Here is a 25,701-nt window from a genome sequence, read left to right on the forward strand (position 1 = left end):
CTCTTAGGTTTATCTATTAAAACGCAGAACTCTTAACCTTGAGGCGCAGTGCAGGAGATGCGGTTCAGCCCATCCATAGTCGCGTTGTTCCAATGGCATTAAACCCCGGGCCTCCAGTGCCAAGACACCTCAGAACAAAGCCCCATCGCTGTCGTCAAGAACGAGCCTGATAATGTCTGCTTACGTAATTCAAGTAGTTCTCTGACTGTTGCAGTAACACGCTTGCAGCACTAGTACACAGTGTTCCACAGGCTCCCTACTGTACACCTCTGGAAAGTGGCTCCACTTTAGAAATCTGCTTTCAGAAACCCCCTTCTTTACCTTGCTCTCTCTACCCTCTCATCCCCTACTGATGTATCCGATCTCGTTTCTTTATCGCTCGTGCGAGACATGCAATATAGAAGCGGAGCGACTGTCCCGCGCACCGCATTCCGATGGCTGTGCTTGGAGGCGGGGATGAGCATGCTTCTTTATCTTTTCCTTTTTTTCTTTATTTGCAAATCAGTCAAGGAAACAGGGGGCAGCAAAATCAGGAGACATGTCCTTTGCGTGACTTACTAAGCCAACCAACTTTTACAGTGACTAACCCTTCTCCCAACAAACGTCCCAGACTTTCGCGACTCAGGCATTGCTCGTCCAAGCTCCAAGCACGAGGGAGGCATGCTATCGTCCAGTTTAACCGTATTGTTGCGCCACAGCCTCTGTATTTGACCCAAAAAGTCGGTGGCGTATACAACGCGCTTAAGGCAGGCTGTCTATTGTATGCACTTCGTTGGGAAACAATTGCGGAGATACAGGCTGAGGGGTGTTATAGTGTGGGGATGTTTGTTTCGGCTCCGATTTTAGCCTGGCAGGTGCTGATAAGTCGAATACAGTTTAAGTACTTCCAGATGCCAGGGTACGCACTGTATTGGAGCCGAAAATAGCCATGCGGGCTAAAGTCTAAATCAAACACAAGGACGCTAAACCTGAACCTAGCTCTGTACCCTTGAATGAAGACTGTTCCTTCAGGGAAAAGCCTTACGAATAAACAAGTCTTTACACTGCATGCCAGCGCGGCATTGTAGCTATACCACGCTCGCGAACTGAGACGTATCTGCACGGGCAAATCAAGACATAATTAGAAGAGCGGCTATATAGCCTTATTGCTACCTGTAGGAGGTTTGCTAGTGAGTGGCGCAAGTACTGGATCAAGTGCGAGCCCTAATAGGGGTCGGACCTCCCATGGCATCTTAGCATAGTCGAACGCCGAGGTCTGCAGCGGTGGGCGATCGCTCTCTAGACGAAGACAGAAGTGACTGAATGAGAAAGAGTTCTCTTCCAAGTGATGATAGACTTCTGGGGTCGTCAGATTCTCGTAGTGTGACGCCCCTCCACCATTCTGTCCCGGGCCACCCAAAAGCCAGCTGAACAAATGAAAATAGGCCTCTTTCGAGACCTGATTTTCTATGTCGCTTGCTATCTGGACAGCTTGAGTCATTTGAGATGATGCTATATGCGACACGCGTGAGTGGCCCTCAGTAATGATAATACACCACATCCGGAGCAGGACGAGCCAGGACTCGTGGTTGCCCTGCCGAACGAAGTATGAGCGGCTGCAGATGATGTGACGGAGCCAGGCTAACGACTGCTCTTCTTCTGGCTTCGCATTCTCCCTGTGAACTTTGATAAGGGCCTTGCCTATGAAGAGAGCTTTGTGTATCGGGCATTCATCGCGCCAGGAAGCGTAGATTTCGCCATTTCGCTCTAAGGAATATCCTTTTTGGAGCAGTTCTGACATGGCCGAGTATGGTTGAAAAGATTTCTCCGTGCATCCACAGCTATATTCCGCAAATGCTTGCACCATACGCATGCCAGTAGAGAATTGTTTTACTGAGAACATTGAACGTGTAGAGCTTCCAAGACCAGATCAAAAGAGGGGCCGCCACCGATGCAGAAACTTATATCCGAAGTGCGTCCACTTCTGGCTTGTACAGCCTCGTGCGCTAGTTATTTCGCCTTTTACTTGAGCTAGCTAAAGAGGGCGTTGCGAACGCCTTTTACTCCGTGTGGTTCCCTTCAAAAATACAGCTTGCACAAGTAGGAGAGCCATCGTAGCCCCCGGTTTCATAGAACTGCCAGGCTGGATGGTAGTCTGTCCACAATGGCCCATTGAATAATGACCTGCCCTCAAGTACATCTGCTGTACAAACTGACTGGCTCTCACATTCGAGCAACAGATCGTCCATGGCGCAGAGCCCGAGGATCAGTCCAATGGCTCGACATTTCCGTGCCAGGATATAATTTTCGAAAGCAGTCCAGCTCGGAAACCTTGCGAGAAAAGGAAGGTTCAGCTCGAGACAGCCGAAGGTAGACCCGGTCTCGTACAGGTACTCGCAGAGTTCAGTTAGGTCAGCCATCTCGTCTTGCTCAGACTGGCACTGTTAGTACGAGCAGACGAAGGCCGAAAATGCCAAGTACCTGGTTGGGCCAGCTAGTCCTAATCATGGACAAAAGATGCTGAATAAGAGGGTCTTGGATGTGCATTGGACAGGTGTGAGAAAGTGGATTGGAGCTCAATAGTACTCTCTCCTTCCCCTGGATAGCTTGGGCCATTCCTGCTGGTATAGAGATATGGCGGCCGAGAATCATGACTGGTACTGGTACGTTCGCTGTATGATACAATCGTCTTGTCCGCTCATATAACCACCACTGTGGCCGTCATATAAATGTTCTGCCTTGCGCAAGCCCTCTCAACTATTTGTGGCGCTTGTGGCGTTCCTACTCGCGGGATCAAGTTGGTCTGAAAGCGCCATTCTTGGTGCAGCTGCTCTTGCGGGCTGCCTCTAGCCTGCTCCTTTACTGATCGTGTTTAAGAATGACAAGGGAAGGCGGCTCGCGTCCTTCGAGTATAAATGTAGCTGTCCGGCTCCTGGTGAGCTCCTGTATCGTACATCAAGGCGCTGCAATGGGTTCCCTCGCATCTCCCCTCTATTTAGTCCCCAGACGTAGGACCAGGGACCCCCGCATGGATATCTCATTTATTCTGAATAAAGGAAGCGATCCTTTTGGGTCCGCAACAATTTTGCCCTCCAATCAGCCTCCAGCACGTCGAACGAAGGACACCGATTCAAGCAAGAGCTCTCGATATCGGAACGAGAGTCGTCTTATTGAACGTAGCTTCGAAATCGTACAGTACTGCCGCTGTGTAGACATGTCCAATACTGATACCTTCGCAGCAAGAAGTTATGAACCTGGGCCCGACGAGGATGTGGCGGGATGGGTGGTATTGAGAGGGGAGTTGATACTGAGCTTGGGTTAGTCCTCGCTTACTACTAATGAAGATCGATCAAGTACTAAGGCTAGGGGCTGTCTCTACACGTGCATGTCTTCATTATCCGTCCGGGACTTGCTGCTATATCTACTGCGCTTGGCGATCGTCCTCGCGCCCAACCTTGCTCCCTCGTTCCTATGCGCTCGTGCCATTCCTTTACTTATGCTTTGGCGCACAAAGCGAGAGCCGTGCCTTGATTCTCTGTCCGAAGTACGTACCATACAGTGCGCGGCTTGTTATGATAGCACCTTTGTTGTCGAGCGCAGTTTCAGACAGCAAAGAACATCTCGGAAGGAATCGTGGCAAGGTCCGGGAGGTGCGTATGTCGGCAACACTGCCCACACACTCTCGGAAACGAGCGACGTCGTCCAAAAGCCGGAGAGCGTCCAGCAAGTTATGATGTTCGTGTAAGTGCTACCACGACGCCAAACGCATGTGCTAGTGCTGAGACACATTATGGGGATCATCGAGAGGAGACTGTGCGATGGGAGGTCACTGGCAACTGGTGAAAAAGGAAAGCTATACTGGAGAACTCTCTTCGTTTCCTCCCGCTGTGAATGTACCGATGACATCTCTGGCTGACTAAGCAATTCGAGGCCGATGTCATTAGAGCCTCAATCTCGGCATGCGACTACTCGAGCACGATCACCGGAGAGTGATAACCACTGGGGTGGCTACACACGATACCGGAATTGGGCCAAGGAGGAGTACATCAAGCTTCGAAGTGCCAGCTCCGGACACGAATGAGCTGAATGTCGGCAGTGAGCCACTGTGAAAAGAGGCCAGCTCACGAGCAAGAAAGAGACATGATCAAAGTGGAGGTCTCGCATGTCCTACAAACAATGAGGTGCTTGGGGGAACCATGTTTGTCGGTATGACAACATCACTTCAGAGGCAACGGCTGAATGGACGCTCTGTTCTGTCGCAACCGGTTAGGCCCTGTCTGTGCCCGATGACCTTCAGGAAGCCGCAACTGTGTTAATGCAGGGTCCTCTAGCCGCGCTCCATTTTTGGCGCCTCCTTCTCTTTGCTGCCCCGCCCTCTGCTGCTCCATTTCTGGCTGCTCTCATTCTCGAGCGAGCTAGGGATCCCGGGTTTTGCTTGCCAGTGGAGACCCACTTCTCCAAGGGCGGATGGCATGCCGCTCCACCCATGTAAGTTTTCGCATGACGGAAGTGGTTCCGCGTATCCGCTCAGGCAAGTCCTGGAGGTATGTGGAAGAAGGCATTCTGAGCCCGCCATGCTCGACCTCGGTGCGGCGTTCTCAACAACCAGCTCCATGGTACTTCCGATAGCTTGTACTAGGTGTCTCCTACGTAGGCACGTCAATGCTAATCAGTCAGCGTCCCGGCGAAGGGGTCTCATCAAAAGTATAGCGTACAGTATTGTGCAATGTCTCTCTGAGACTTGACTAGCTCCTATGTTCGAGTGCACGCCGAGCAATGGCGGAGAGTCCGCGCAGCACCAGGAGGAGCCGAGAGTAGTGTCCTTGCTACATGGTAAGCTGCGGCGCAAGAAACCAGCTGCACAAACTAGCTCTCTGCTCAGCGTACCGAAGTGGATGGAACTGGGGTCCTGTGGGGAAGCTCCATTTTCGGCGCTCGCAGATCTCGGATGACCTTGCTGCCTATTCGGGTGCAGTAGGTGAAGCTTACAACGTGGGCGCTGCGTGATGTCGACTCCGACTCTCGTTTGTTCTTGGCTGGTCAAAAGAATAAGAGCCCACATGGTCTGCTGTCTCAGTCCTCAGACTTCCCAACTCTCCATAGTAGCCCACGCCAACTACCGTAGCATCACCAGAGTCAGCCGGAGTACCCTGAAAACGACTTGAGAGGACAGGCTCTGTTCTCTAGCACTTCATATGCGATGACTTCTAAGCTTGCCCAAGTCCGACTGCCGTCAATCCAGGACATGGTTCCGGAGTCGCACCTCGTCACTTCCGGACACATGGGGCAGTACAGCCTTGTCCATGGTCACCGAGTGAGCGAGGAGAATAACACTACTCCCGGGTCATGGGCTTCCTCACAGCCACAAGCGACAGACGGCCTCAGCGCTTACTATTCGCAACTGTGGCTCGCTGACCCCACGGGACCACTACTCGCAAGCGGTCCATACACTGTCCTAGCGACTTATTACTTGGTCCTGCCGATGTGTGGTGCTGGTAGTCATCTGCACTATCCTTCATTGGTGCCGCTTCCGCCTGTCGAGATGCCGGACCTAGTTCGCCCGGCTCTGGCGCAGCTACCAGAGCTGCAAGGCAGCCAGACTCATCACGAACCAGAGACAACGATCTCGAGCTGGAACGCCGCGCAGTCCCCGAGCAGCATGTATCAAGAGACTCTGTATTGCTCTCCAGGCCCAGCATACAGCGGAGCTCCAAATGCCGTCTTACAGAGCCCGGAAGCACGGCTGTGCGAAGACCTGTCTAGCGGTACTTCAACGCAGCTGCACGACGAGCATAGCATGGCCATTGCCGGCACAGAGACCACGGTGGGATCAAGCCTGCTCAACATCAACGGTGGAAACCGACTCCTTTACCCGTCTCCAGGCGAGCTCGTCAACAAACATGTCCCGAAACACGATCGAAAACAAGTCAAACGGCGCCAGCGTGGGTCCGCAGGCTCGAAGAAAGCCCGCAACAGAGGTGTCAATGCTCAGAAAGCCATCTGTGACAGCTGCGAGAGAGAATCTGGTTCTGGTCAAGGAGTGAGCTCACACACGCGTCAGACGGGATGCGAAGCCGAATCCTCGCACGGAAATTAGAAAGCAAGACGTGATGCATGCCTAAGACCGCTGCTATGGTGGTAAAGAACTTATGCAAGAGAGAAGCAAACAATATCACAGCAGCCAAACTGATTTACCAAGGACATGTGTATGTAATTCGGGTGCCGAACATGGCGATGGACGACTTCGGACACTAAGAGGCGTGATGCTGACCGAGACAGCAAGGCCACAAAGGGTGCGTTGCGTTGTGGAAATTTGCACTCTCAACTGTTGAGGTCACCCACGCCCCAGAGGAGAGGGGAGGGGTCCGCCTGAACAACAGAAGGGGGGAACTCCGCAGGTGAAAGGGATTCTGATCGGTGAAGTTGTGTTGTCCTTACACTTGCAAGGGATGTGCATGAAGCCAGAAGCAAGCCACTGTCGTCGAACCAAGAAACGGGCATATGCCGAATCGCCAGGAGTGTCGCACCAAAGCTTTGCCCCTGAAAGCAGGGTGGGGATAGGCCCCAATGCTGCGGCTGATTGGACAAGGTCAAGCGACAAGTGCATGACGTCCCGCTCAGCAGCGCGCAGAGAGACCCTTGCAACTGGGACAGAACGGAGCGCTGGAAGCCGGGGTAATCCTTGCCAGTCTGCAATGGTGGCGGCCTGTCGCACAAGCATGGCGCACTCATCTCGCAGCGAGATAAGAGAACCAGGGGTTGAAAAAAGACGAAGTCGACACGACAATGCCCGGCAATGGTTGGTGACGATGGGTGGGATGGTGTTGTTCTATCGAAGTTAACCCCAGTGCAGAGTTGGTAGCTAAAGCAATTTACATATCGTGGCAAAGCCACGTGTGGTGCTCTAGCGCCACACTCTGCCCACCACTCGGCCACTCACCCAAGAGATGTCACCGGGCCCGCGACGAGGTGACGCCCTGGTCGACTTCAAAATGTAGCGACGCCCACCATAAAGTGATCTGACCTCTTTTCGATTCTGAATGCCTCTTCCCTGACATTTCGGATGTGGTAAAGGCGGCGCACCGCCCTGTTGTTCGAGACGCTAGGAAAATTAGGAAATATGTGTTGGCAAAGTGGTATCGACTGGCCACGGCTGGGACTCCGGTTGATCACTGACGGCGCGGGTGCTGACCCCAGGCCCAGCGACAACGTGCAGGTGCAGCCCCAGGGATTCCACAGATGTGTCGGTAGGTGCGCACTGCTCCCCGAATGGCAGATCGGTCGGCAGTGGCTGCCACAGCCGAAATCTCGCCAGTGGTGGCTGTCACGGCGGTCTGGAAGTCAGCGGTCAATTCCCAACCTGTATCACGATTGCTGTAAATCACCAACACCATCATCACAACCGCCAGAGCGATGGCGATACGGATCAGGAAGTCAACCCGGACCTGGATTGTGCTTCCAGGGAGTGCCGGACGAGCTTTCTGACCGCGCGAGGGCTGGATCCGACGGCTGGGTGAGTACACACTCCGGGAGTCTCTGATCTCAACAAGGACGGTAAGCTAATCTCGAAATCATTGACAGATTCGTCGCTCTGCTGGGTGGCTTCCTTGACATCAGCGAAGTTACCAAGGACTCCACGCGCCGGGTATTTCAGATATACAAGCGATGCGCACAGGTTGATCACATGACCACCATTCTCCCACGCCTCGTCTCTGACAGTGACTCCCACATGCGCGCTCTAGGCCTCAGGACAGACGAAAAAAGCACCTCGGCCATTATTGACCCCCAGAAGTTCCTCGGCCTCTTGAGCTACCAGCTCACACACCGCGCTTCGGGCGTCCACGACATCGCCAATGACCCGTCCCTGCTGCGCGAGACCTGGAGCGTGTACATGCCCCTCGAGGACTCACCGTACATTGATATCATGCTGCCCTGGCTGCCCACGCCGTCCAAGCTGCGCAAGGTCTGGGGCTACGCGAAGCTGCACTTGACCGTGACCAAGATTGCGCAGGAGCGTAAAGCCGCGGGGCGTACAGAGGATGACATGCTGCAGATGATGATCGAGACAGACCTGGGATCCAAGATGCAATCGGTCTCGGTCATCGGCGCTGTGCTCGCTGGGGTTTTTAACACCACTTTCTCGACCGTCTATAATATATGCAGTCTAGCAAACGAGCCGGAGTGGCTCGACAAGGTCCGCACCGAGATCGACACCGTCCTCGAGAGACGGCGCGCTCTATCACCAAATGCATCCGAGCCACTAGTCGACACCTTGCAGAGGTTGTCAGTATGGGACTGGGAGGCATGCTTCCCGATCCTGAGGGCGGCCATCACCGAGAGCATCCGGTTTACCATGGCTGGGTCGGTGGTGAGGAAGAACATCAGCGCCAGGGACCTTGAGATCGGTGTCGGAGGCCTCGTCGTGCCGCCGGGCAGCCTTACCATCCATGCCACGGCCGATACGCACATGAATGAGGCAATCTATCCGGACCCTCTGAAGTGGGATCCCAGTCGGTTTCTTGGGGACAAGCACCAAGGCGATGACGTGCCTCACGGGTACCTGGGTTGGGGGTCGGGGAATCATCCTTGTCCGGCTAGGAGGGTAAGTACATGATACTTTTTCTTTCTTTCTTTATTTTCCCTGTTTTTGTCCAGGCGAGTGATTCGCAAAGGCTGACGGGAGGTGTAAAAAGTTTGCGGAGCTGAATGTGATTGTGGCGAACGTGCTGTTCGTAGCCCACTATGATTTCCACGTCTGCGACAAAGTTGGTAATCGCAGGTCTGGGCCACTGCCTCGTATCATCTACAATCGTCAGGGGGCCGGACAGCTGGAGACAAACGTATTTCTCAAGTGCCAGCGTAGGATATACGCGCCAGCTTGAGTGCCCATATGCTTCGGCATGGGTATGGAATGACAGCTACACTCGGGTACTAGTTGGGGCCTCAGAGCAGAGCATTGGCGTTGCAAAAATCAAAAGAGTACATTGCAACGCGTAGATGCGGAAGTGTCAGACTGTTGTCTGGACTACGCGGTCAACCGTGGTCACGGTTGTTGGGAAGCATGCTAGCACAGGGTGGAGTCTAGGCCAGCCTGCTCTATTGCTAGATCAAGCTCGGATTTAGCTTCCTCCGAGCTCTATAGTCTCCTGAAAATCGGACTAGCGTTGAGTTTCTCACTCCAGTTAGAGCATATGACGCGGAGGAACAGATAGCCTACTTGGAGAGATATTGGAGTGCCTGACTGAGCATTTCAGGCCCCTGGAGTGTATAGCTGGCGTTCCGGGGCGTGGCTTATACTGCTCATGAATTCTCCTGGAGGTAGGCAACTATATGAGCAGCTCGCTGCATCCTTAATACGAAGTTCTGTCAACATTGACACCCCAAATGCTGCATCCAATTATTCGTGTTCGCATTCGTAGGTAAAGAACAACAATCCATGAATATAAGTACCTATGTCCATGGCAAAGTGGAAAAAACGCAATGAACATAGGAAATCTATTTGTGCCTGGACCCATGCCCCCACGTCCTCCCATCACCTCCCGCCAAAATGTTAGCGCGCATGCAATCAACAAGCACCCGTGCAAGCATAGGCCTGGTCAAACTCTGCCGAGATGATGGGGGCCCAGAAGCAGTCCTTTATGGTATCAGAGCCCTTGCTGCACTTGCCGACCTTCTTGCCGCCGCTGTACACGTCATAGTCGTTGTCCGTCTTCTTGAACTCGAGATCCTTGGAGCACAGCTTGACCTTGAAGGTCTGCTCGGGCCAGGGGTAGGACCGGTCGCCCTTGGCACCTTCGAGGTCCTCAGCCTCGAATATGCCGTCGCAGTTGTCGACGTTCTTCTTCTCGACGGCCTTGGCGACGATGCGCGGGTTCGCAGACTCGGTGACCCAGGCGCCGTTGTAGAGGTAGAAGGTTGGGGGCCCTGTCGGGACGTCGTCGTCCGGGTTGTGCGTGGTCTGTGGCGGAGGTGGCGCTTTGGTCGACACGCATGTGCTGAAGGTCTGGCATGCTGACATCCCCGGCGGCACGCCCAGAGCACACTGCGTCCAAGAGGAAACGGAGGCACAGTCTGTGGGGATCGGGCCAACGGTCGGGATCGGCCCGAGTGTGGGCGGGTCGGTGAGTGAGTTGGGCGGCAGCAGCGTCTTGCTGCTGGTGGTTGTGGCCGGCGGCTGCTGCGTGGTCGGCGGCTGTGCTGTGCTGGGAGGCGGTGCCGGCGGTGTATAAGTGAAGTCTGGGGGTTGGCCGATGGGATTGGCATCGCAGTAGAAGCCCTTGCACAGCACGCCACAATTTGCGGTGCAGATTGGGCTCGGAGGGCCGGGCCGGAAAGTTACCGGAGGGCCGACAGGGCCCCGGGGGCCCTGACCGCCTGGCCCGCCTGGACCCCCAGGTCCGCCGGGACTGGGCAGTGGACAAGAGCCGCCATCCTGGCGGAACTCGAGTCCCCTCTTGACAACCGTGCAGAATGTGTCGCCCTCGATGCCGTTCCAGATGACGGGGATTCCAGTGCCCTGCCGCGGGGCCCTGAACCGGATCGGCCGGGAGAGTTTCTGGATCAAGTCGCGGATACTGCTCGGGTCTCTCCCTCCGTTGTAATTGGGGAGGCCGCGGAAATAGGCAGCCAGGCCAGCCACCATCGGAGATGCTGATAGTCCACGTGCTCATGGTTAGTTTGCAAGCTCGGCAGTCGCCCCCGTCCAGCGTAGGTGTGGAAACAGCGTGGAAGGCCATGTACGTACCAAAAGATGTGCCGGAGGTGTGCATAGCAACAATTGGGATGTCAACACCAGGGGCGTAGACATTGATGATCTCCTTGCCCGAGTTGAAAGAGGCAGCTGCCCCGAAGGCGTCCACAGCGCCCACAACCATCATCCCGGCGACCTGGTCTCGCGCCAGCGCCGGGTAGTGCGTCGCCGTGTTGCCGTCGTTGCCCGGGGCTGCCGCAAAGATACAGCCGTACTTGACCGCCATGGCATTCATGAGGGCAACTGAAGAGGGAGGCAAGTACACGGCAAAGTCAGCACGAGCACGAAAAAGGGGCTACAGTCTCAAGGACGGGATATGATCTTACCCAGGATTTCGTGAAATGCCAGGCTGACGGGGCCCGTCTTTGCATAACCCCAAGACATGTTGACGACGCACGTGTCTTTGGGCTTGCTCGCGACGTCGTCGGCGACCCTGACAAAGGCCTCGAGGAACGTCTCATAGATAATAGTGGCAGTTCCGAGCCGGACCTCAACGAAGACGACATTGGCTTTCCTGGCAATGCCGACAATCGTGCCGGCCGCCAATGCTGCCACCGCGGCACCATGATGGTTATCCGATTCTGTGGGCGTGAATGGTCCTGCAAAGTTGGACAGTGGGAGACGCCGGAGCCGGTCTTTATAGTTCTACGCGCAGAAAATGAGGTCAGATGGGACATTTTCGGTAAAGGGAAAACTTGAGGCAAAGATCGCCAGCCACAATGGTGGCGGGGGACATTCATGCTTACATCGAGGTCTGGCAGGCCGGATTCCAGGATGTAGATTGTCTGGCCTGCGCCGTACGAATCGTCCCATGACGTGCCATAGTTGTTGGTAGAGGGGTTGTGGTTGTACTGTTGCCAGATCGCGTTGAAGTCGTATGCAGGCGGCCATGAAGCCACAGAAAGTTGCCAAGCCGCGCTAGACTCTAAGACTATCGCCCTCTTCGCCAGGCGACTGGCGTCGCTAGGAGCGACTGTGGTGTTCTGCGCTTCCCCACGAGGACTTGCAGCATCATCCCGCTTGTTAGGGACATGTGCAGGCCGGACTGGGTTGGCGGGGTAGTAGGCCAGGTAAATCTGAGGCATCTCGGCCGAGTTGAAGTACGCAAGTGCCGTGGGGCCCATATCGTACACCAGGTAGAAGGCTGTGAAGCCGAGGTCGTTCGCCCGGAATTCTCTGTAGTCCTTGCCTATTGCCGCCTTGCGGCTGGAGAGCACCCTGCGGATCTCGTTTTGCTCGGCATTGTTGCCACCATTCAGGGGCCAGATGATGCCTCCGTCTCCCGGTCCCTCGCAGTTCTTCCAGTCGGGCTCGGCGCGAGCCTCAAAGTGCATCAAAGGCTCGTCACGCTCACCTTCGTGAGCAGCGGGCTTCTCTACCTCTGGGTGGTCTTCGTGGCTGAGGCTTGTGCTAGTGGGCTCCGGCAGGGCCGTGACGGCCATGGCCCTGCGCCGGATTGTGCATGCGTCAATGTTGGTAGCTGTCTCAATGTCCCTGAGATGACAGCCGGTTATGGTCGCACATGTTTCTGTGACCGATGTGGCGGTTGTCTTGGTTGCGCCGCTAGAGACGGTGGTTGCAAAGTAACTCTTTGTCAAGCACAAGGAGGCTTCCGCTGGAGTGCAGTCCGCCGGCTTAGGCGCGGCTTCAATCGCACCTCCAGGATGCACACTGGTTGAGTTAGCATTTCTTCAAACTTGAGATGTTGGGCCAGGGCTCTGCGAGGCTGTTTGGACTTACGTGATCGTGGGCCATGGCGGTAGAGTTCCTTTTACTGTCAACCCAGGAGGCCATTTAATGCCGGGTGGTGCAACACCACTGTGCACATCGGGCTCATGTTAGCCGGGGTACGCTACCGTACTCAATGGGGATTCTTGCATCTGGCAAGCGAAGTGGTGCAGGGAGAACTTACGGGCCCCAGATTCCGGGGGGGGAATTGAAGTTCCATCCATGGATCTCAATGTCGAATGGCCCCGGGAGACTGATGCAGGTCTAAATAGAGATCAGCGCATTGTTTCTTCAAACGTTTGCCTCGGGCTGCACTCACCCAGAAGAACCACAGTTTACACGACGTCTTGAAAATTGGACCGTCGTCGTCGTCATCTTCCCCCTCGTCCGGAACCGGCGTGGGAACAGGCTCGATGTCAACCTGCGTGGGCCATGGCGCTACGGGCTTTGGTCCGGTGAATGCCGGTTTGCTGATCGGGGTCAGTGTAGGAGCTGGCGGATCGCGGGGACCAGTGGGCAACGGGAAGACGGGGACCTCCGATCTGGGCGGCTCTGTCGTGAAGTTCCAATGGTCTGGTGGGCCGTTGGTGACGAGCGGCCACGGTGGTAATGTGAGTGTCCTTGTCTGCCCGTCAATGACTGTGGTGACTGGGGGAACGTTGATGCTCAGATATGGGTAGATCGTGCTAGAATCTTGGCTGGGGCTGATGACCATGTTTGAATAGCTCATGACCGTCACAGTAATGGCAGGCACAGTGACTGTGATGGTCGTCGTAGTGCCTTGGCCTAGCTGGAGCGATGTAGTATATGGTGGGATGGAAAGCGTTGTTGCAGCAGTCAAGGAGCTAGGAGGGAACACTAGTCGACAAGGTGGCGTGCACTGCGCGGGCACTTTGTTGTAGACGGCCGGATCGAGGTACACTACGGGGTAGTTGTCCTCGGGTCTGGAAGATCGGTCAGTCAGTCACTCTGATCTCTGTATCAAAAGGGTAACCTCAGAAAGCCGGTGCTTCAACTTACGTGCCGGAACCAGCGACACCATAGTCGATGCCCCAGTACATGACGCCGCCAAAACATCTCGAGTCAGCCCATGCCTTCTTGGCGGCAAAAGTTTCGTCGTCGTCGTAACCAATCCACTGGTCATCCCACGTAAGCTGTTTCATCATGGAATCGGGGAGGTAGGTTGGTGAGCCCCTTTTCCTTAATAAGCTTCCGAATCTCGTATAGAGACAACACTCCGCTATTGCGGTTAATCCTTCGTTAGCCTACTGCTGTGTTTCTAGTAGCGTATGAAAGGACACTTACTCGAAACCAGTACATGGGCCCCCGTTGCTTGGGCCCTTGAAGGAGCATAGTAACGAGTTGCACGCAGGGCTAGCGAGCGTATAGCCACGGCCGTACATAGCTAGGCCGAAGTTGATCTTGGCCGGGTCCAGGCCGGCGAACCAGAGCGGGACAGTGTTTGTGGAAATCTCGCGAATGTCAGCCTGGCCGCGCACGAGCTTACCCAGAGTCTTTACGTCCTCGTCCCACGAGCCGTGCAGGTCGTACGCCATAAACCCGAAGAAGTCGACGTACGGCTCCATAGCCTTAGCATCAAACCAGCGAAGGTACCAGTAATCGGGCGCGAGCGTCAGGCTAATACCGTACGCGGTTCCAAAGGCTGCGCGCATCTCTCGGACCAGCATAGCAAAGTTGCGCACATCTGTCAGCTTGCGACCGCCACGCTCAGGCGCGCCGGGATATTCCCAGTCTAGGTCGACGCCCTGAAATCCCCATTGATCCATGTAGGCCTTGACGGAGTTGATAAAGGCAGCACGATTTGCCTTGGTGAGGCACAGATCGCTCCAGGTCGTATGTGTGGGCCTACCAGGATCGCTGAAGTCGAAGCCACCCACGGCGATCCATGTCTGTGGTCCGCCGTTTTGGTGCAGAGCCGTGAACTCGGGAATCATCTTAGCATCGTCAGGATGGGCGTTGACGATGGAGAACGAAGTTGGATCAATCGACGCAAACGAGTAGAACAAGTGCGTATAGAGGCTCGTGTCGAGTTCCTTGGGCGAGACCGTATTGCACTTCCGCTCCCGTACATTCCAAGACTGATAGTAGCCGACTGAGCGACCTTTGGTCGAACCCCCCCCCCCAGCCGGACAGGAAGGAGTGCCATACATCTGGCATGAGCCGTAGCCAGCCTGGCAAGGCAGGGTCCCGTGCAGGGGATCAGCATTGTTGCAGTATACTTCTGTTGTCTGTGGGTCATGTCGTGTAAGCAAGGATCCTACAGAGAAATAACCCATCTCGTACAGCACTAAATTGGCAGCAAACTTACTCCACACCAGCCAGTCGCGGAACAACACAGGTTCATGCCACAGGGCATCTCTGCGTTCTCGCTATACTCTCCGCACATGGCAGTCGCATCGCATTGAGACTGGCATCCATCGCCGCAGTAGTCTGGTCCATATCCGCAGATGTTGTTCTTACCGCAACAACTGCCATCGACGCAAGGTCCGTTGGTGCAATAAAGAGGACCGCCGTCGCGCTTCGACAGCGACTGGATATTTCTAGGGTTAGGGCTAACACTGGATGAAGAAGCGTTTCCCAGGTCGGCGGTGTGCTCCAAGGCTTCATCGAGGGGTTTTGGAGGGGCGACAGCTGGATTCTGATGGCCTGGAGAGTGTCGCGTGATGACGAGATCGCCAGCAACGGCGGAACTTTCGTCGACTTGATCCTGAGCTCGTCGGAGATGGCGAGGGTGTGATGCTGGGGCGAAGAAGACGCCTGGCGAGAGGCACAAGACCACGAAGAGAGCAGCGAGCGCCCAGAGGGCAGTCGTTGACGCTTTCGTAGAGAACATTTTACTTGTAGGACGCCGTAACCCTCGACATCATAAAGTAGTTGTGGCCAGGCGAAGGTGATACAGCACAAATATAAATTGCCACGATGAAGTTGATATAGTGCTGAGCACGACGGTATATGCAGGTTCGGTCTCAACGACATGAGCAGTAAAGTGTGGTGGATCCACAGGACTCCGTATCCTGGATGGGCCGTCTGGATCACACGAGACTGTTTTGCAACGTAAGGTTGGCTTCGCACCCCGAGACAGCAAGCCAGCCTACACCACAACGGGAAAAAAGACCAAAGTTGTGGCCAGGCAAGCTTCCGACCAAACAGGTAACAATGGATGCACATGCCGGCGCTGACCGTCGCGACTGAACAGCCCATGGCATTAAGAGCGGGCCGAGATCATTACGAGTCAGCTTATGCTGCGTGCCAAGCCGGCGTTTCTCATTGCACAGGCACTGTCCGAGATTAAATGAACCGACATCTACGCGGTGAGCTGCGGATTAATCGGAGTTGGCAACAAAATCCGTTGTGGCAGTGTTGGCTGGGGGCGAGAACGGTGGTCAAGATGGACCGGCATGCCCCGGCCTTGAGGGGAATGTAACAATGGAATGAATGCGGAGGCTCAGGGGTTAAGGAATTGCCACATAATAGTCTATTATGGAAGCCTTGGCAGGCATAAGCTTCGCCCAGAATAGCTTAATGAATACAAGCCCCTGTGCGTCTGGGTGCGACTGTGTGGCAACGTGCTGCTTACATGTTGCCGTTTCATTTGAGCCGTGACTCGAGCTTCCGGCTGAGATGGCGGATGGAACTCGCCCGGATTGGCTCAAACCACCCATGCACATAGTTTTGTTAGCAAGCTAGACCAGGGGCCCTCCTCCACAGCATAGCCTATGTGCGGCTTGGCATCATGGCCCAGTCTCATTCAAGCCCCCCAGTGTTTGAACAGGCCTGGCGCCTAACAAGAGTGGCTACTAGGCCCGGGAAAAAAAGCGTATCAAACGCCAAGTTGTTTGTCTCCTTCATTACCTCTTTCGTCTCAACTTTACCCAGCAAATACTTGTGGTTTGCACAGGTCTCGAGCACCGCTTGTGGCATACAGGCTGAATTTGCAGACCTTCTGACCAGGTGTGACTTTCAATCGGCCTTCAGCCTGACTGAGAAGCACATGGCTGTTGACCAAGCCTCTGCATAGATTGACTACACAGCCTTCCCGCCATCTTGACACTTTACAACGTGGCAATGATCCCTGGACAAGGCAGTAGGAGACAGCAGGTCGCAGTCTTCTGGTCTACTCTTCCCTTGGAACAAGCAGCTTTGGACACCTCGAAACCTAAGGTAGTAACCTCTGGCCTGAAAGGTGGCTGTGGCTTGTGGGGCAGTCGCATCAGTCATCCGCCCCACCCACTCGCCCGTGTTGCTACCCCAACCCGGCTGCTCATTGTAAACAGAACCTCCCTGACGCCATGGCAATTGGGACTGCACCTCCTACAAGCCCACCCGCGCACCACCACCAGCCGCATCAGCGACCATCCCCATCAAGCAGTCGACACTGCAGACCATGTCGATTGCCACGCTCGTTGATCTTTGGCTTTCAGCTCAGCTCGAAGCCAACGCGCAGGCGCAGGCCCTCCAACAGCATCGCCAGCAGCAGGCTCAGCGCTTCGCCAGCAACAACATAACCACCCGCAAGAAGCGGCCCAGGCAGCCACTGGGCGACGCGGACGTCAATACCTTGACTTACGCGCCAGTGTCAAAAAATATGCGCGCCACCCGGGCATCGTCACCATCGAAAGCAGCCACTGCGCAAGCACCAGAACACCTCGAAATGCCTGACAGCACGGCTGCGAGCACCCAGTCTAATGCTGCGACATCCTCGACGAGACCGCAGAGCATGAGACGCAGTCAGCGACAGCGCACATCACATGGAATAAAACCGACAACAACAGCTGCATCCAGGCCGCCGCAGCTACCACCGCCGGCCACCCTCGTCGACAATCTCGGCCAACAACTCGCTAGGCAGCTCGAGCTGGACCAGGAGGGGCCCCTTGCAGACAAGCAGCACGATCATGCCGTCCGCTCCTATGCCGCCCAGCTGCATGGGGCAGCCTCTTCGTCGTCGTCATCCCGCGTCCCGTCCTGCGAGCCATCCTCCCCGTCTAAAGACTCAGACCGGACCACAGACACGCGCGTGTCGAGGTCGACCACCACCGGCCGCAGCCGCCTTCGCAGCCCCGTCAAGAAAATCTCCGACATGAGCCTGCTCGACAAGCCTTGCGTCGCCATGTCCTGGAGCGAGGCGTCCAGGGCGGACGTCCTCGATGTAGATAGTGTCTTGAGGCGCGACCTCGAGGAGATCAGCCAGAATGACCGGCCCGTGGTGCCGCGAGCAATCGAAGAGGACCTTCGCTCCGTGCTAGGCAACAACTTCTACATCCCCGCGCGGGTGTTTGGCGACCTCGGGCACGACCTGAAAAAGGCGACCCGCGAGTTTGACACGATCAAGGACATTGTCGAGGAGGCAGACCGCTGCGTCACACGGCAGTGCTGTGAGGCGCAGTGGAACGCCGAGGTTCACAGTCGCGTGCTCAAGTTAGCTCTCGCGCCGTACGCTGGCCGCGCCGAGTACAACTGCATCACCTCGGCCGCACCCCTGGATGATCTGGTGCCGACTGTCGGCAACACTCGCGTGCAGACCAAGTATATTGACTACAGCATCCAGCTTGTGCCCACGTCAACAGCGTTTCAAAACGCCATCCGCGAGCGCCTGCGCCAGCAGCTGCAAGACGATGTCGGCGGCAGCACCAGATCGGCAGCCGGCGGAGGTGGTGGCGGCCTAACCAACCCGCCTACCATCAATCAGAGCGGGTACTTTCCCATTCACGACCGCCCCTTGGCCATCTCCATCGAGACTAAGACTCCCGAGGCGGGCGAGGGCGGTGCTCTCGCGCAGCTGGCTGTGTGGATTTCGTGCGGCCATCGGAGGGTGTACCAGCTGACGGGCACCAGCCCTGGAACACTGCGGCTGCCTAGTCTCCCTGTTCTGCGCGTGGTCGGTCACGCATGGACTTTGGGGTTTGCGATAGACATGGGTGACAAGATTGTGAGTCGCATTGTTCAGTGGGCCTTGATCTGTGTGCAATAACTGACCGTGTATCCTAGGCTCTTGTCAACTTTCCCCACGAGATAGGACATACAAGGACCATAGTCGGGGCGTATAGGCTATTGGCCATCCTGCGTCGTGTCGTCGAGTGGGCGGACGGCCCATACCGGGAGTGGTTCGGGAGAGTTGTCTTGGGGTTGGATAGTGGGAGCGTATAACACTTTGTCTTCAGACGGAAGTGTCCATAGTAGCTTATATGTAGATATATATACTAGCCTACATATAGGGAGTCGAAGCAACCACTTGCCTGAGGATGGCCATCTACTTTGTTGCTATTTTACGTAGCTAAGATGAACAGAAACGATGGAATGACACGAAGTATCTGGCTAACATACAATGAACTCCCACCTACCTTGACATCTCCTTCTTGGAGCTGCCGGGAGCATGCCTCGTGTTCTCGCATTGCCCACACAAATCTCTGCGTCTCTCTATTTCTCTACCCTGTTACTACTTCTCTTCGCCCCTCCCCACTTCCTTAGAGATCAGAGAGCCCGTACATTTCGCACGTGCTAGGTCCAATCTGGCGGACTCCAAAACCATAGTAAGTCCTCTCCTTATCACCTGCTCAGAAAACAACTTGTACGTAGTACACACCTGCCCTAAGCGCGGCTGCCGTAGCCGCGACTTGCGTCGGGGTGCACTTGGGCGTAGGCTCCTTACGGGCGCGCAACGGCATAAACGCAAAGTCCCCTTGCTGCTCGTCTGCCAGGCGCCGGCCCCCCTTTGGCGCGTTGTCCTTATCCTTATCCATTCCCCTCTCCAGGGTAAAGCGCCTTCCTCCAGATCTCCTTGGCTCTATCTCTCCTACAGGCGTTTGGGAGTTCGGTTTATGCGGGCCAGGCAGTGAAGGACCTCGGCATGATCGTGATGGGATAGAGTAAGGGTACACAGTAAGGCAGGATATAACAGGGTAGCAAAGCGACACTTCTCTAAGTGCTGTCGGGTATGATGCTCTGCCTATGACCTGCTAGTAATTCCAAGTATATGAATTGCCTTCTTACTAAGTCGCTCTAAGTCTCATCTTTTTACCCACTGCCTCAACTCCCTGCAACTACATTTAGTTGACCTCGATGGAATGTGTAGATTACAAGCTTCAATCTCATTCCCAATAGAGCTATTACGTGGTAGATATACCTACGCGACTTTTAGTAGACTAACAACGTCGACCACGTTCCCAAGTGCCTTGTAACCCAGCGGAGTACGGTAGTAGATCTTCCCAGTCGATTTGGCACCGGGGATCCCGTCACAAGCTTCAACCTCTGGCGGCGGTGGCCGACCTCGCCATCCACTTCTAAGGGGTGAGATAGTCTGCATACCCCATTCGATGAGTTAATCCCAGTCCTTCAACTTTAAAAGTACCAGACATATGTTTGCCAGCAGTTCATAAGACAGTCTTTCTCATCACGCCAACTTTTATGGAGCTAGGGCGACCTCATCGGACCGAACACCGTGAAGGGGTGGATATGTGCCGCTGGCGGCCTCTGGTGATGTAGTATATCACTTCCAGGGCCTCTCTATAAATTTCCAGGGTTTTATAATACTAACCGTGCTTAATTGCCTCATTGCCTATAGCCTTGAGCTTCGTCGCTCTGGTGAGGCACTGTTCACTCCTAGGCAGGGGAACGCGCTGCGCGCCGCGCAATTCTTGTTCGACCGACGGTAGTAGCGCTGGCTCACCCGTGATGACAAGGCTCCGAAGACGCTTAACTATGCCAAAAGGCATGAGCAGCTTCCGCTGCAGCTCCTCGGTTGTTATTGCCTTGACCTGAGCTGGAGCAGTTCGAAAATAAATAACACGTAAAGGGTGGAGGACCAATGAGATGTGGAGCCTCGATAAGACCCAACCATATAGATAAGCAATGTAGTCCGTGCCGCGCCATGCGCCACCACGCCTTCGGCGCCAACCTTCAATATAAGCACTTCTGCCATTACCAATAGCTTCTGCTACCACTCCCGGCGACAGGCGCTTCAATAAAGCTTGTTCTTAGAATGCGCTCGTATGACTACGTGCGCATGAAGTTGTCTAGATCGCCGACAAGAAGCACGACGGAGTACCGTAGCATTGGAGACGATCCGGGGTTGCGACGCGTAATGCATACGCTCAGGCTATGTTCCGTAAAGCGCTCTGCCTGCTAGCCCTTGATGTCGATGGGGATATGGCGCTCGAGCATAATTTCCCAGGGCCACACTGCTTCGACCGGACGAAGATGTTGACTTTAAAAAAAGACTTGTTTTGCCTCGCGATTGATTAGTTTACTAAGTCGGAAGAGGGCGAGTGGATGTTTATAGTTATAATTGCCATTAAGGTCGTAGTCGAGCAGGAGCTGGTAGATCTCTTTGGTGGCCATTATAGGTCTGCTAAGCAAGCTGTCGCGACTGCGTAAAGCCAACAGGGAAGCGATACGAAAGGTCTGTCACAGTCTATGCACGTAGCAGATCCGTCTCATTCCAGGCCCTTATCCCGGCGAGCTCTGTCCACTCTCAGCTGCGGACTTCCCCCAAAGACTGCCTACCTATGGTTAAGAATCCACAATACGGGGTACTAACAACAGAGAGATGACCTACGGTAGTCGAATGCGGCTTCTTCATCCAGGCACGAAGACTCGTCAATCGCGCCCCATACGAGAGCTGCGAGAAGTCTCTCATATGGTTAGGCTCTTCCCGCATGTATGGCTTCTCTAAATGCCAGTGGATCCCAGAGAAGTGTAGGATGGACATAACGGCGTGCAAAAGTTATATCACGAAGCTCGAGGCGGGGAAGTGCTATTGGGCCCAGGGCAGCACGGAAAAGGGGCGGGCGGGCGGAGACTTCGTTACCACGCGCGATCTGTCCTCGGCGACAGTCGTCTTAATACGTCTCGACTACCACGTCCTCATAGAGCTGTGGCAGCGAAACAATGTAGCAGTCGGGACTAACTCATTCCATAATCCATGGCAAGGTGAGGACTAGCATACCGAGGGGACCAGCGAATAAAGGAGGACAATAACAGGAACAAAAACATACTGTAGTGTGGATACAAGTGCTCTCGCGTAATGGCCGTATGCTGGACCGCGTGAGAGAAGGACATGGAGCAGGAGACACAGTACGACAGGTGGCGGGCAGTGGCGGATCGGGAACTAACGCGGTCCCTCGCGAGGAACGACCGTGGCGGATATGGGAGGCCCTAATACTTCCGCTTCGAAGCATGGCCTCCCTCTCTCCCTCTCTCAGAGCGCTGGCCAGGCATCGACCGGCCTCATGCGTCCTGCCATACATACACTCTCGCATAACCCTAACCCTAACCTAGTATATATTGCAAATTTCCCGAGCCGCCAAAGATATTAGAAGGCAGCGAGGCAGTCAAATGCCCTTGCTGTTGCCAATCATTGCCTTCCAAAGTTACAATAAATGCTATCGCATGGAGGTTAGTCACGTTCCATGTTCAAGTGGGAGCTTCCCCGATAATAGCGGCTAACGCGCAGCTAGCGAGCATCTTACCGAAGACTTATGCCCTTATAATTGTGTGGCGGAGAACTGTCCTACTACCGTAGATTTACGCTACTTGGGATGCTTGTAACACGCATTTCCGCCAAGATCATCCATTTGAATGGGCAGGCCCCTTTTGCGACGAAAAGCCACTGTTCATAATGGAAGAGTCCATGGAAAAACATATTACCACAAGCTATCAAAGATGTTAACGGAGCATATAGTCGCTGACCTCATGATGTGGTCTACTGTGCAGATCACGGGTATTGAATCGTACCCTCTCTGCACGGTCCACGGACTAGTGATTCCCGGAACCTGGTCAACCATGTACTATAGCACACTTACGAATTTGCTCTTTGCTCCTTACCTTGGCGATGTGATGAACCACAGCGCGGATTTGAACCCTCAGGAACAAACTTTCTGCCGGACGACAAAGAGGACGCCGGCTTAACAGCCTAGCTACTTGCACTTTCATCGCAAGGAGAGGGGATGGAACTTCAGCCCTGGGAATATGACACGTCGCAAGGCTTTTAAACAGCAGAACAGGGCTCAACGCCCAGCACAACCTTGTTGTCCTACCTTAACCTCAGCTAACCCTGCCGTCTCCCCTCCCATAAAATAACCCACAACATATCCCGCGGTCTGGACGGGCTCGCCTGTAAGGCGAAAGCCGTCGTAATCGCTAGTCATACGCGTATCTCAGAAATACACCTCATACAGTATCTTCCTGTTCGATCTGACCCTCCATTGTTGTTGAGGACAGTGGATAGCCACCCGCCGCAAGCAGATTATCGTTGTCTGGCGAGGGCGATACGATACAAGACAGAGGGTGGTCGCCCCGCCAGGATAGATGGCGCTGTTGCGATGTGGGTTGGAACGGACGCTCTTCTTAGTGGCGTTCTAATTGTGAAGGCATTGAGTTGAGGCAAGAGATGAATAGAGGCGCGGCGCTGCACAGCGCTGTCCTGACCTTGAACGCGTGGAGGTCAAGCCTTTCATTACAGAACCATATGTACTTATATGAAGACTTTGGAAGGCGAAATCTAGTTGCACTTGTTGTGTCCTTCCTTGTCAGGGCGGGGTGAACTGCGTACAGCCTTAGTTAATGGCTGGACAACCCAGCAGGATCAAACTTCCGTTCATGGAGATATGCATGCAAGGAGTCTATGGCATCAGTACCAGTCACGTATGCACAAAGGATCAGATCAGGTAGTGATGCTCGCCACGGTTGCGAGCCACGGTCGTTAACAAGGGGCGCTCCCTGTTGCATTGATTGTTGATTTTGTCCCCAGAACAGACCCGCAGCCTCCGCGGGGATGGCTGGACTCGACCCGAGTACATAATCATGCCCTGCGACGGCGAGCTCTCGTTTGCACTCGTGTTTGAATAGCTCAATCAACCCTACGAGGACTTTCCATTTGTTCTACATTCAAGACGACCCCGTCATTAGTGGGAACACTCTGGCTTCGAGTTCTGTGGTTACCATACCTGGCGCTGGGCGAGTGTGATTAGATTGCGTGTGATTATATTGTGTGTGATCATATAATCGTAGTTTTCGAGCCTTAGTTTCAAGAGAATGATATCGTTCTGACTTGTACCTTGCCTCAGCAAGAAACGTGTTCCGAGCCCCAGGCTAGGTAATATACTTACCAAATCCTACAATCATATTCTGATACCATTGGGTTGTAGAGGCCCGTACCACCTCACATCCTGCCCGAGGCTACACAACTGTCGGTTTCCGGCTGGCGCCCTGCCAGTATGGCAAACGCAGTCCCCAAGCCCGTCCTAGCACTCTTGTACTTGGAAAGCCCAGGGACCAAGCCTTGGCCGCTCCACTCGGAGACCTGAGCGTGTGAGGCGCCACCCCTGCACCCCTGCACCGAGTCTTGGCAGGTCGCCGCGATGTCTAAGCCCGCTTATGAACCACTCTCCTATTATGGACAACTCTGGGGCAGAACCAGGAGATGCCAAGTCGCAAGAGCGCCTAAAATAACAAGGGCCGCCAAAGTGCAAGTGTGGAGTGCATAATTTCGACGTTTCCCAGGTGCGAGACCGCGACAGACTATAGATATACCATCTCAAACCTTCTTTACGTACATTCCCCCCTGCGACAGGTCCTTTCACATCAGCTACAAGTAGCGGAAACGGATAGGAACTCAGGACAGCGTACATAGCAGCAAGCCATGGGCTACGGCATAGTCACAGCCCGAGCTCTCCTCGCGAACCCAGGACATGTGCACTGCGGCCCGGACGACCCAGTCAAGGGCCACGTGCAGCTAGACTATCGCTATAAAGCCGACGACGCCGGTGCTCATAACACCAACAGCACTAATCCCACCTCGTCGCACATACGGCGCATTACCGAGGAGTTCCACGGCCGGGTCAACGTCATGGTCACCCTGCAGGGCCGGCTAGATGTGAAGCGCTGGGACCTCGATAGCCAAGAGTTCTTCGAGGACCGCGTGCCGCTGTTCCTCCGGCAGCTTCTTTTGTCCGACGGCATTGTACGCCTCGCTTCGGCTATACCTACCAATACCACCACCACCACCACCACCACCCAGACGGTCAACTTCTCCTTTGAGCTCTCCTTCCCGCAACAACCATGTCAAAACCACGTAGCATTCAACACGGTCTCAGACCAGCCGCTCCCGCTATCAACGTTTACCACTAATCCCCTCGGCGACGTCCGCGTGCGGTACGAGGTAGCAGCCAGCATAACCTTCCCCGGCGGACAAGACGTTAAGGTCGACGACCAGAGCGTGCGCGGCGGCTTCCCAGTATCCGCGGACTTCAAGGGCACACTAGTGCTCTACGAGCTCGCGCCGCTGCGCAGAGCCGTGGGTGGCGCGATGTAGACGGGTAGCGCGTAGTTCATGTTCAAGGATAGGGCGCTGCCGCTTATTAGCGAGGAGGACGACGACGACAACGACGACGACAACGACAGCGGCGGGAGTGGAAGCGGGAATAGGAGCAGGAGGCGCAAGAAAAGGGCCAGTCTGCGGGATAGGCTACTCGGCTCGTTCAGCCGGCTATACTCGTACGACTGCCACGTCTCGTGCTCGAGCGACGTGCACCGCTCCCAGCCGCTCGTGCTGCAGATCAGGATCGTGCCCTCTAAGAGGAGGTCTACGGCGCGGGACATGGACCGGGTGCGGGTCGAGCTGATGGGCGTCAAGGTGCAGGTGAAGGGGCTGGTGCAGGTAAAGTCTACGTCAGCTTAGCGGTCTGTCGAGGACGATGGGGTTGTCTCTGAGAAAACGGTCGAATTTAAGGGCGACGGGAGTACCATCTTCGCGTCAGGTACAGCTGCGAATGGAAACAGTATAGGCACAGGCACACGATCGTCACGAGAATCGTCGTCTACGACATTGAGCGATTCGTCATACGCATCCGGACACCCACAAACATCAGGCGCCCAGATGAACCCGGACAATGATTGGACACAAGTCATCGCGCTCAGCTCGGTTCTCAACAACGTGCCCAGCTCTGTCACGCCCGTAGATATATAGCGGGAATATATGTTCAAGGTCACATACTACGTTCGGGTTGGAGGCAAGCGCCTGGAGAAGTTTAAGAAGACATTAAAGGTCACCGTCCACCCACCTCTTACATCCGATGAACCCAGGTCTCAGGGTGACGTAACAAGTGGCATCATCGTGCCGTATTCAGAGACATTGGAAAACGAGTTTAGTAAACTCGACATACGTAGTCCCGTACGGACGGAGACCTGGCCACCGTATCGGCCATAACCGAGTTGCGGGAACAAGTGTT

At 54.8% G+C, this 25,701-nt stretch overlaps 7 protein-coding genes across 7 annotated transcripts; 5 read left to right on the top strand and 2 right to left on the bottom strand.

The window, feature by feature from the left end:
• Positions 1-5,080: 5,080 nt before the first annotated feature.
• Positions 5,081-6,076, top strand: B0I36DRAFT_322019 (uncharacterized protein; the record flags this gene model as incomplete). The annotated part of the gene is made up of 1 exon (XM_046153794.1): positions 5,081-6,076. A coding segment is annotated over exon 1 (887 nt), but the record flags the coding sequence as incomplete, so codon positions are not given.
• A 52-nt stretch (positions 6,077-6,128) lies between these two features.
• Positions 6,129-6,311, top strand: B0I36DRAFT_322020 (uncharacterized protein; the record flags this gene model as incomplete). Its single annotated transcript, XM_046153795.1, has 1 exon — positions 6,129-6,311. One exon carries the CDS (start codon positions 6,129-6,131, stop codon positions 6,309-6,311), a length of 183 nt encoding a protein of 60 aa, XP_046012227.1.
• A 1,137-nt stretch (positions 6,312-7,448) lies between these two features.
• B0I36DRAFT_408499 (cytochrome P450) lies at positions 7,449-8,861 on the top strand (the record flags this gene model as incomplete). Its single annotated transcript, XM_046161870.1, has 3 exons — positions 7,449-7,492; positions 7,561-8,581; positions 8,673-8,861. Coding segments are annotated over 3 exons (1,254 nt in total), but the record flags the coding sequence as incomplete, so codon positions are not given.
• Positions 8,862-9,156: 295 nt separating this feature from the next.
• On the bottom strand, positions 9,157-15,373 carry B0I36DRAFT_322021 (uncharacterized protein). Its single transcript, XM_046153796.1, has 10 exons — positions 14,787-15,373; positions 13,763-14,706; positions 13,478-13,651; positions 12,777-13,401; positions 12,642-12,721; positions 12,470-12,547; positions 11,476-12,400; positions 11,056-11,374; positions 10,724-10,972; positions 9,157-10,629 (listed from the first exon to the last, which is right to left on the bottom strand). The coding sequence occupies exons 1-10, from the start codon at positions 15,309-15,311 to the stop codon at positions 9,545-9,547; spliced, it is 5,004 nt and encodes a 1,667-aa protein (XP_046012229.1). The 5' UTR covers positions 15,312-15,373; the 3' UTR covers positions 9,157-9,544.
• Positions 15,374-16,862: 1,489 nt separating this feature from the next.
• B0I36DRAFT_362391 (uncharacterized protein) lies at positions 16,863-18,622 on the top strand (the record flags this gene model as incomplete). Its single annotated transcript, XM_046158651.1, has 2 exons — positions 16,863-18,404; positions 18,464-18,622. 2 exons carry the CDS (start codon positions 16,863-16,865, stop codon positions 18,620-18,622), a joined length of 1,701 nt encoding a protein of 566 aa, XP_046012230.1.
• Positions 18,623-19,570: 948 nt separating this feature from the next.
• B0I36DRAFT_322024 (uncharacterized protein) lies at positions 19,571-19,984 on the bottom strand. Its single transcript, XM_046153797.1, has one exon. It carries the CDS (start codon positions 19,776-19,778, stop codon positions 19,599-19,601), a length of 180 nt encoding a protein of 59 aa, XP_046012231.1. The 5' UTR covers positions 19,779-19,984; the 3' UTR covers positions 19,571-19,598.
• A 4,129-nt stretch (positions 19,985-24,113) lies between these two features.
• B0I36DRAFT_362392 (uncharacterized protein) lies at positions 24,114-25,439 on the top strand (the record flags this gene model as incomplete). Its single annotated transcript, XM_046158652.1, has 3 exons — positions 24,114-24,781; positions 24,836-25,130; positions 25,203-25,439. The coding sequence occupies 3 exons, from the start codon at positions 24,114-24,116 to the stop codon at positions 25,437-25,439; spliced, it is 1,200 nt and encodes a 399-aa protein (XP_046012232.1).
• Between the last annotated feature and the right edge of the window lie 262 nt (positions 25,440-25,701).

The sequence above is a fragment of the Microdochium trichocladiopsis genome (genome assembly GCF_020744255.1).
Source record: "Microdochium trichocladiopsis strain MPI-CAGE-CH-0230 chromosome Unknown B0I36scaffold_5, whole genome shotgun sequence".
Classification (NCBI taxonomy): domain Eukaryota; kingdom Fungi; phylum Ascomycota; class Sordariomycetes; order Xylariales; family Microdochiaceae; genus Microdochium; species Microdochium trichocladiopsis.

Excerpts from the sequence above, each read along its gene's own strand:
- B0I36DRAFT_322021 (XM_046153796.1), bottom strand. The coding sequence starts at position 15,311 with ATGTTCTCTACGAAAGCGTCAACGACTGCCCTCTGGGCGCTCGCTGCT. Across the intron at positions 14,707-14,786 it reads CCGCGACTGGCTGGTGTGGA|ACAACAGAAGTATACTGCAA; the intron begins GTAAGTTTGCTG and ends CATGACCCACAG. Across the intron at positions 13,402-13,477 it reads GGTGTCGCTGGTTCCGGCAC|ACCCGAGGACAACTACCCCG; the intron begins GTAAGTTGAAGC and ends CCGATCTTCCAG.
- B0I36DRAFT_322024 (XM_046153797.1), bottom strand. The coding sequence starts at position 19,778 with ATGCAGACTATCTCACCCCTTAGAAGTGGATGGCGAGGTCGGCCACCG.